This window comes from Styela clava, chromosome 7 (assembly GCF_964204865.1).
Source record: "Styela clava chromosome 7, kaStyClav1.hap1.2, whole genome shotgun sequence".
Lineage (NCBI taxonomy): Eukaryota > Metazoa > Chordata > Ascidiacea > Stolidobranchia > Styelidae > Styela > Styela clava.
In genome coordinates, this window is record NC_135256.1 from 21829225 (window position 1) to 21840437 (window position 11213).

Genomic DNA, 11213 nt, shown 5'->3' on the forward strand with positions numbered 1-11213 from the left:
ATGAAAATCATTGCATTTATTATGAATTGTTTTCTCACTAAACAGAGATCTGAACTAAGCTAAAAATGTTTTTGCTCATGATATTCCGATTCTGATTGCCAGTGTCGAAGCTCACTTTCATGTATTTGGTTTTGTCATTACATTTGTCACACTATTCGATACTTGACAGAAAGTGACCCTAAGATGCTACATGAAAGGCCTCTTCAATGCGAGCTTATAGTAACAGTGTGGTGCAGTTGCGAATTTTGAAGTTTTTTTTTATAGTAGTTTTATAGCGCAGATGCTGTTTGATTCCAAAACTCAAGAGTCATAGAGAAAATACAACGTCATAGTTTCAACAAGGTTGAGCAACTGCATATGCAGCAAAAAAACAATAGACATTTTTGGGGACCCTTTACAACTCATCTGATTTATTTACATGGCGATATAATAGGGCCAGTTTGCTTGACCTTTCACCTTGTGGTTATTTTCTATGACGTTCGGTCCAACCATGGATAAACTGAAAGCTGTCATTTGCAAAACAATAGATCAAATTCTACGGCAAATTACTAAAACAGTGAGGAAAACTTTAGGTCATGCTTACAAAAATGTATTAGAACTGCATACTTACAAAAATTGTATTGCAGCTTTATGGAGCCATTTTGAAAAGGTTGTTTTCAAAAAGTAGTTTACATAATATGGCAATCAAATGCTTTGACAAAGACTAATCTATTTACCAGTACACTCTGTATCATACAGTAGGTCAAATTGGGAGCGATCGAAGGGAATGCGATTTCTTGGATACATGTTTGATTTCGATTAAGGTAAATTGGGATTAGTCACAAGCTAACAAATCAGTGAAATGGTATCAGAAATTGTTTAAATATAGGCGTAGTTTTGTAGTAGACTTTCATTTAGATTCGTTTTTAGAAAATGTTGATTGGGCAAAGATTATTTTCTTTGACATACTGTAAATTTTTTGACTATGCAGAAATAATTATTTATAAATTTGTTCGTGTGAATAAAGACTTTATAGCCTGTACGTATTTGAATTTCGATAGATATTAATTGACATTGTTCTTCTCGTAATGCAATAAAATGGAAATTAAATTTGCAAATGCGTTGTATATATGGTGACATGACGTTCAAATTTTTGTTTCCTCTTCAAATCCCGTATTTTGCATCCCGGAAGAAACTTCAGGAAGACTTTGCTTTTTCCGTCCATCTCCATTAGATCCGGTGACATCTTTCATTGCAGTGTTGTCTATGGTGCGACCGCCATAGGCCAATTTACAATCAAATATGTCGTGTTTTGCCTTCAGATATCCGGAGCGGAAGAGTTGTCGGATACCATACGAAACAAGTAATGTTGTAATGAAAGTCATGCACATGGAAAATGTACGAAACGGAAAGTTTTTTCCTCCTGGGTAATAAATGTACGGGTCCAAACTGAAGGCTTGTTCTCCTCCTCCTAGTCTCAAAATGAAGCCAATAATGAATCCACACAACGAGCCGTACGTGTTCGGGTCCAGATACATAACAGCTACTAGCTGAAAATAAATTATCACGAATCAAATTAAAAACTGATATAACTGAATGCAAATTGTTTCGGAAACTATACCTAGTAATTCGAGGACCTTTCTAAAAGTTTCGATATTTTCTGTTCAGTAAATTTTTGGTCAATTTGCAATAGTCAAATCTTATTTCGTTAAACAATAAGAAGAATAAACTGTTTGTAAGAAGCAAAGTCAAATATGATCCATGTTTCTTTTTTAATAAGCATCCTAATATCAGAAATTGTTATCTTCTTTTTACTATATGCTATATAGTGTTGTTTTGTATATATTTATTCACTTTTGAGCAGTGCACAAATGGACACGAAGATCAAATACAAAGTAGTATGGTTACGCAATCTGTCACAGTAAACAACTGGTACTTCATGACTTCGCCTGATCACAAGAAAGCAATGAACGCAAAAGTGGAACCGCCACAAGGTGCGCAATTTTCAATTTGATCATCGTAAAGATAAATAAAAGTAAGAGCCTTCTAGTGAAAAATACAATCTCCAATTGGTTCAGTAATCAAAGAGAAAGCAATATTTTCATACTAATAAGAAAAAACACGAAATACTAACATCAGCAACACCATAATAACAAAACGATCCACACTTTGTGTTCAATAATATAATTAAAAATAATTTTCCGACGTTGAAAATAACCATAGTAAACCGCTATCCACTGTAAGCTCACGCGGAACATCGCGAAGTATATTATTACTGCAGAAAAGGCGCATATTCAAAACAGACTGATTGAAAAACCTTGTTTCTAAACAAATATTTCTGAACAAATCTTTGTAGAATAGTTAGTAACGACAATACAAAAGCACGTCTGTATAATTTGGTAAAATGACTTAAGCTTCTGGCTAGCAGTTGCAGACTACAGATGTTTGTACATAATCTAACTCTAGATGGCAGTGAAAAGAGGATAAAACGTCGCATAAAATGCCATTCAGTGGTTTAATTTTCAAAAAATACTTACTTGAGGAAATAGAATGACGTAAATGAAATCCGAGCAGAGAACGAATAGATCGTAGACGGATTTGATTGTTAATGCGAGTATTGTCGATATGGCGGCATTCACAAATATGGTAGCTCGCATGACCCAAATCAATTCTGTCTCCGATGCCTGGAAAAATATTGTTAACAAATATTAATAACAAATTATAGGAAATAATAAGGATAACTTATTTATTTGAACGTGGATAAAACTTTCCAACTATTTGACCTCACATTTTGTCTGAAAACATGTTTGTAAATGTTTCTTGTGAACATTGACGACGAAGACAAGACACTGGAATCAGCAGATGACATCACTGCAGCAGACACTGCTCCCAATCCAATGAATGAAACTGCTGTTGGTGTTAAATATTGAAGAACTATGGGCAATATCATTCGCTCTTCATCTATATCGGCTGGCGTTGTTCCATTTCCATCAAAATATTTCGTCATAGTCCAATCTAAAGTGTTCAAATTTCATATTATAGTTCATTGAACAAGTTGTCCAACTGGTATTTAATGTGACGTCATGGAGGAGGGGTGCAGATTTGAGTTGTTGAATAAAGCATTCAAAGTTTAAAAATCATAATTTTTTACTTGTGAATGTGATCTGTGAATACCATACCGTTCGAAAACAATTAAATTTATTGGTTTCCGCTGATTCATCGGTTTTACTTCATTGTAAACAAGGATATTTTGCGGATAATATTTCTGTAACATACTTATTCACATAAGCGTGTGCATAATTTTTATTGAAGCACGGGGGTACTACTGACGTCACAGAATTAAACGCAGTGCAGTGTTGTCACAATGTTTGCAAATCACAATGTTTGCAATCGAAGAAAAATGGCCCGTTCACCTACTCATACCATTAAAATTACTGTTTTCCTTATGTTTACTGTTATATATAATGTGTCGAGCGGGCCCGTTGCATTCATCACTGTCACTTTACTTTGTGTAATTTTTTTATTTGTACATTCCGACAATACGCAACCATATGCGTTTAATGATCATTTTCAAAGCCGCATTGTAAAAGTGGACCGGTTTATTTTCAAAGCCACATTGTAAAAGTGGACCGGTTTATTTACTCTGAACAAAGAATACCGCAGTGAGAGCTTTCAACATTCTTACCATTTTACAATGGTGTGCAGTTTCAAAGTTGAATACAGTAGAATTTCAATGTATTCCTTATGTTTGTACGACTTTTATTAGAGCATCGACATAAGCATGATCTCAAATATTTAGAAAAAAAATTCGACTATGAAACTTTAACTTGAGTTTTGGCCAAGTAATGTTTCTTGTAATGCATGAATAGGTATGATTGATTAATCGTTGAGGTATATTACGTAAAAAAATTAACCCTTTCTACTCACTAGTTGAAACTCCTATTGCACCGATAAGTACAGATGGAATGGCCATAACAAGACATCCGAACGCAGCAACGAAAGACAATATTTGGGCATGTTTTGCTGAATCTGACGATAATACACGTTGGTAATATACTTGCCACGGTATTCCTCCGAACATCTGGAAGAGATTTATATACTTGTTCATATATACATATTATGTCAAATGATAACCATTGACGATTGGTTTGCAAAAATTTTTAAACACAATTGTTGAACGCTGCTCACAAACAAATGCAATCACATCAAAAGCATAGAAGAAGGATAACTTTTTTTCTCCGCAGAAACCCAATAGACAGAAAAATTTATAATTGGACTTTTTGAATTGGGCTCCGAGGCTAAACAAATAATTTCTGTTAAGTTGGTATGAATGGAACAACGGATTAGCAGTGGTTCTCAAACTTTTTAGAGTTGGGACCCACTATTTTTTTACCACAGCTTATGGCGACCCATTTAACTTTTTATGACATAACACATAACACAGCAATGGTTAATCATCGCAAAACTACCGTGTTTCTTCGAAAGTAAGACTTGGCCTAAAATTAAGACCTACCGTAATTTGAATTTTAAAAATGAGTTTATTTAAACCCTACCCTTAAAATAAATTTAAAATGTGTGGGAGAGGAAAGGTTCAATGATCTGAGGTAAGTAAGGTGAAGATCACACCACTATGTAAGATTGTGTGCTGTCACAATCACAATTATGATATTTGTTACTTGAATTTTGTATAGGAAATACGAATAAAAACAATAGATGTCGGTTTTTATATAATGTTTATTAAAAAATCTCGTGATTTTCTACAATGTAATTTTATTTTTGATAAATGAACAAAAAAGATCTCTTCCAAAAAAAAAAAAACCATAGTATTATTCTACAAAAGAAAATAAATCTAAACTTCGGGGAAACACGGTAAGAAGTTGCTGTACAGTGTACAGAACTGCTATGCGTAAAAAGCCACATGGTCATTCTTCGCGTAGCAAATTTTTGTTCCTTCGAGAAGATCGTAAAAAGGAAACTTTCACAGATTAGAATTTAAATTCAATTTAATTTCTTTTGTTTTTTGAATATTTACGCATTCGAGTCGCCACCGATCCTAATAAACAGTATAATTAATCGAAGCTTTCCATATCTTTTCACGACCCACTAAGATATCTTTTGCGACCCACCAGTGGGTCGCGACCCATAGTTTGGGAACCGCTGGATTAGAATATTAGTCATCGAGTGAATTAAATTTATTCTATTATCAATCTTACCAACAAAAGCGCAAAATCAATCCATTCTCCAGTATAGTCAGAATCCCATTCTCCGAGCCATCCACCAGGTCCACTGTATGCTGTTTCAGAAATGCTTGTTACAGCATCGTTTGTCATTGCGAATGGAATACTTAACCACTTGAAAATAAATACAAATCTTGTTAAAAGACAATTATGTGATAATCATTGTCCATTTATTTATATTTGTAATTGAGTAAATTGTACTCATTTAGCTTATGTGAATTTCACTCACCATGGTCTAAAAGTACTGACCAATGCTGTTGATTTGAGCCGTCAGACAGTCAATTTTTTTTCATCTCATGTCGTCATAGTCAAGAAAACCTATATACCAGTGTTTCTCAACCTTTTTGTCTTTGCGGACCCTTTTGGTGCTCTCAAAGCGGTCGCGGACCCCTCAAAAGTTTTTTATTTGAATATTAGTTTATAGCTTAAACAGCAACCTAATGTTCCATACAGATTTAACAAAGTCAAAAATAACACCAAACTAGTGGACATTTCCATTTATTTTGTCAAATCGAATACACGCAATGAGATTTCTGCTGTTGCATATCTGAAGCAAGTCTAGAAATACGTGGTCGTGTTTTTGATAATGATAGACGCATATGGCCTTCGACCTTTAGTTGGTGACGAGCCTTGGATTTGATATGAACGAGAGCAGAAAATCCACTTTCACAAAGGTAACTAACTTGAGGCGAAAGGAACAATAGCACGTAATCGTCTTCGACGTTTGGTTGGTGACGAGCCTCGGATTTGATATGAACGAGAGAAGAAAATCCACTTTCACAAAGGTAAGTGGAGGCGAATGGAACAATAACACGTAATCGTCTTCGACGTTTGGTTGGTGACGAGCCTAGGATTTGATATGAAGAAAGCAGAAAATCCACTTTCACAAAGGTAAGTGGAGGAGAATGGAACAATAACACGTAATCTTCTTCGACGTTTGGGTGGTGACGAGCCTTGGATTTGATATGGACTAGAGCAGAAAATCCACTTTCACGAACGTAAGTGGAGGCGAATGGAACAATAACTCGTAATCGTTTTCGACGTTTGGCTGGTGACGAGCCTTGATATGAACGAGAGCAGAAAATCCACTTCACAAAGGCAAGTAAGTGGAGGCGAATGGAACAATAACACATAATTGTCTTCGACGTTTGGTTGGTGACGAGCCTTGTATTTGATATGAACGAGAGCAAAAAATCCACTTTCACAAAGGTAAGAAGGGGAGGAGAATGGAGCAATAACACGTAATGCTTCCATCGATACTAATGGGTACGACGGCAAAATGGCGCACCAAAACGGAGAAAGTGATCACTGTAGCTGCGTTCTCGTATTTATCATTGTGCTGTAATAACTAGTATTTGTCACAATAGGTATACGGGAGATAAATTGAAATAGTTTTTGTAGGCTATTGTCATAGGCAGCAAATGTTCGAGCGTATTACAAAAAAAAACTATATTAAACTGCAAATAATTTTCTAAAATCTTAATTTAATCGCGGACCCACTGGAAATGCTTCGCGGACCCCCGGTTGAGAACCACTGCTTCACCTTCACCACCACCTTCAAAGTATCCGCCGGATAAAAATATCGCTTACATGCTTCGCTCATTCGTTAACATAAGTCATTTTTTCGATCAAACTGCTTAGCCTAAGGCTTAAAGTTATATAGAGTGGACGAATTACAATTTACAACTATCACGGAGTCATAACATTGCATAGCACGAGACATTTGTTGGAAAATTGTTGCTATAATCACACGATTCAGGGGCTGATTTTTACACTTCAATGTACACATGAGTAACTTATCGTGTTTTGCAAGTCATAGAACATTGCTTCATAAATGAAATTGTGTAATTGAACAAGATGTCATTTCCCTGTTAGATGTATTCATTTAAAGAATATCGTTTCAGTGGTTACCAGAAGGTGTAAATGTTTTCAATTTGGCCAATGATGATCACTGTCGTGAGTTTGTTTGATTGTAAATTTGTATTTTAATAGATTTTTATATTAATATTAGGCTCAGGTTTAATTATTTGGCTCTTTGCTCGTATGCTAGTGCCTATGGAGCAAATTAGGTGTTTGATGTATTCGCGATGTATTTTCGTCAAAATTTGTCAGAACAATTCAAAGAAAATAGCAATCTTTGTTGATGATGCGAGATGAAGAAAACTCTCAATTTATATTTTAGAAGAAATAAAAATGCAATGACATAAGGAACATGCAAAATATTGTATTAAAACTTACCAATCCTAAAAATATGCAAATTAATTGTATGACATCAGTATATGCGACCGAGTATAAACCACCAACCAATGTATACAAAACTGCAATGGCGGCAGAAACACATACAGAGACGTTAACATCCAATTTGATAATGACTGCTAGAGTTGTGCCTGAAACCACAAACTTTGTTACATTTCATTAGTACGAAACTATGGAGGAGGGAAACCAAGTCATATTATATAGGGGCCATTCACTTTGAGAACAGAATAGAATTAAAAATCAAGGCAATAATTTCTTACCTAACGCGGATAAAATCGATGCTGACCATAGTAGTTCACCCATCAATGCAGGCAAAAATAGAAGACCACCCATTCGTCGACCAAGTTTTTTCTGCAATGGGTCAATCATCGTGACATATCCCTATCGACAACAAAAATAGAATCACGATTAAAGTGTACCCGACATATTGTATGTCATCGTTGTATCAACATCGATTAATTTTAGAAATAATCGTTTACTTGTTCTCTCATCCTTTTCGCAAAAAACAGTCCTGAAAGTACAAGCGCAATTGTATATCCAACAGGTGCTTGTGTCCACAATAATCCATACGAAGATGTATAAACTGATTCAGCGGTACCATTTATGTATCCACCTCCGACCCAAGTGGCTAAAAAGACAAAAATTAATAATAATTACACAATATCATAATACTACATTATTAACACATTTAAATGTTTTAAATTTGCTAAATAAAACACACCTGTTTCTATTTATTCAAGAAGTAATTATAGGATGTTGTATATTTCTATATAACATCTACCTGGAGCGGTTCTCAAATGAATCATTGAGTTGTGATATAAATTATTAATAGAATAAATTTAGGTGAAAAATGGGAGATGCCGGAATTGATTCCTAATAAGTAAAATTTCACGATCTAGTCAATAAAGAACCATGACCAATGGACCGGTTTTTAATTAATCCAAACTAGGAACGGGAATTGAAAATACTTGGAAGTCAGAATAATCAATGTTAGAATGAGTTTTATTTCAAAAATAAGAAACGTTCGCGAGGAACCTAGATAGGCACGCAGAACGGCAAAACAGTATTTAGGCAACTATATGCTAATATAATTAAGAATCATAAGGAATAAAGTAAATACGCTATACACATGCACGGAACCAGGCGGAGAGCACTAACGCACAGCGGGGAGTCCAGCAATGCTTGTTTCACATAACGATATCATCGCACCATGTAGACGCCCGAGTGTTTGAAATGTTACAATTGCATTTTTACCGCTAGCGTCTAAGATTTGTTTTGTTGATACACAATTTTAATGGGCACACGAATATGTCGATTGTATGTGCATGTCACTCGTGCACAAGCAAATACAATCATGTGAATATAGGATGTTAATTAATTGCGTTGCTGTGAGGGGTTGCACGATAACTTTTACTAAAATAATATTTCACAAATTGAAATTTTTAATGTGTACCTGTCATGGTGAAACTTCCTACAAATACACCAATATCCCTTCCAGCAACCATTATTGTTTCTGTTTTTTGTCCTGCTCCCTTCTTTCTTTTACTCCACGCTGCCCAAATTCCGATTCCAAGAATCAAAAGATAAAACACAATAACCGATATCAATCCTGGAACATTAATCGCCATACTTTTGCCGCAAATTGTTGATTGTATTTTTACAACTGTCAAAATGAAAATTAGTCAATTTAGAGGAAAACATCGAGCTGCATTGATCCTGCTATAGTAAACTTCTTAATGAGGGTTTTATACCCAAAACTTAGCATATTGAACAAGCCGGCAATCGATGATTTTATTGATGGATTTATAACAATCATCTACCGGGAGTCCGGGACCTGTTCAGAGGACTCCAATTGTCTAATTTGCCCATAGTTAAATATTGAATCGCTACTGTTCCGTGAATTCAAACGGCAACAGTATCCATGTATATTTTCAGCGAGTTTACTGGCATTCTATGAATATTTTCCATTTTTTACCACTAACTTCTATAGTCAATATATTAAAGCGTTTTTTGTTGTGTAATAAAAAGACAGATGGAAGCCGTCCTTGAATCGATCTCTATCAAACTCTCTTTCTATGGTCTACTGATCCTCATTCACAAACCACAAAAAGAAAGATTTCAGACTTCACAAGCACGCAGTTGATATATATATATATATATTTAAACAAACAACAAAATAGGGCAATAGCTACTAGATCAATGTTATGATCTTATCCAGATAATTATCTGTTATTGTAACGCATTTAAAATAATCATGCTAGAAATTGAACCCCCGTCTTTCACCGTCGCACACCGCGTAAAATCAGTTACTGAACTAACATCTGAAAGCGTTGAGTCTTTGATAAACTACTTGACTTTTTAGGTCACCTGCTTATTTCTGTTCGTACAAAGATTGAGGTAATCTAGTTCAATTAGGCCTGAACAACGTAAAAAGTGAACGATTGTTATAGTTCAAGAGCGATGCTATTATCGTAATCTGGGTGAAGGTCGTTTCAAGTTGATACACATTGCGCACACATTTTTCTCGGAAATTCTTTTTTGTCTTACCATGTGCAGCAACCGTAACTTAGAGAGTCAATACCCATATATACAACATTTTAAGACGATTTTTTTGCAAAGCGCATATAAAATTTGCAGTACCGACAAATGTTAAATTGGCGCTTTTATTTTTTGCGTTCCTTTTATGAATAAAAAAGTACTAACCATACATGGGAAGCATCTAACGCACAATATCTGAGTGCTTTTGTTTGTTTCTTTAGAATGAATTTCTGAGTTCAATGATTCATAGTTTCCATTCTACTATTTAGCAAAATAAAGCAATATACCTTTAGTGCGATCAAACAAAAAATCTCGAGCTAAATATCTCGTATCTGTGCGAGACAACTTGCTCTGAATGCTGATTTCTAAAAACAAGGCTGGGCTTGTTTTTCGTCTGAGCATGAATCACACATTTATTCATTATTTGTACTTGTTTTCGGCAATTTGAAACATTTCATGCTAGAGCTCCTGATATCGATGATAGATTATATGTGAAAGATCTGTAATAGCGCAAGTAATTCGAGAGATACCAATTTACGTCTTGCTATAATTTGAGCGGCATATTATGACAAGATTTCATCTGACTTCTCATATTCAAAATCGTGGCTTTATCTTCAAATCTCCAGCAATAAAACACAACCCAGTACCAGCATTTTATTCTTGAAGCTTTGGACGCTTTTTTGAATATATATATTCGAACCTCGCTGAGATCTATTGCATTCTTCTTTCACTGAGCGAATGCTTCAATAGACGTTGTTCAAATTTTTAGCTACTATCCAAATATTCGTTTTGCATTGTATATGGGGTGCATTTCATTGCAACTGTCGTATTTTGAATTGGGTAAACAAACGTTTTCAACTAATGGGTTTTATAAAGTTATGGCGTCCAAATTTCACCAAACATCCATCGGCATACCTTTTGTAGTAGGCCTTCGTAAACAAATGGTCAAATTACAACTCATGTGTTCTCGTGTCAGAAAATGTTTCTTTGACCTAACCAACTATAAAAATATCAGGTGACTTTAGATAGACGACATGAAAAATATATGACACTTATGGCGGTTATTTCATAATAGTTTTGTTACGTTTTGTGGTCTCGTTAAAAGATAAAAATAAGCTATTTTCAATTTCTCTTTTACTTTATTTCAGAGGCTCCCAATATATCAAGATCTTGTCGCAAAATGTCGCACAAATTATATATATA

The 11213-nt window shown here is 34.9% G+C and overlaps 1 protein-coding gene across 1 annotated transcript; it reads right to left on the bottom strand.

Annotated features, from left to right (window-relative positions):
• Window positions 1-573: 573 nt before the first annotated feature.
• On the bottom strand, window positions 574-10206 carry LOC120328031 (high affinity choline transporter 1-like). Its single transcript, XM_078114443.1, has 10 exons — window positions 10176-10206; window positions 8926-9135; window positions 7952-8100; window positions 7733-7853; window positions 7455-7603; window positions 5193-5330; window positions 3907-4060; window positions 2768-2994; window positions 2517-2663; window positions 574-1529 (listed from the first exon to the last, which is right to left on the bottom strand). The coding sequence occupies exons 1-10, from the start codon at window positions 10189-10191 to the stop codon at window positions 1125-1127; spliced, it is 1716 nt and encodes a 571-aa protein (XP_077970569.1). The 5' UTR covers window positions 10192-10206; the 3' UTR covers window positions 574-1124.
• Window positions 10207-11213: the final 1007 nt, after the last annotated feature.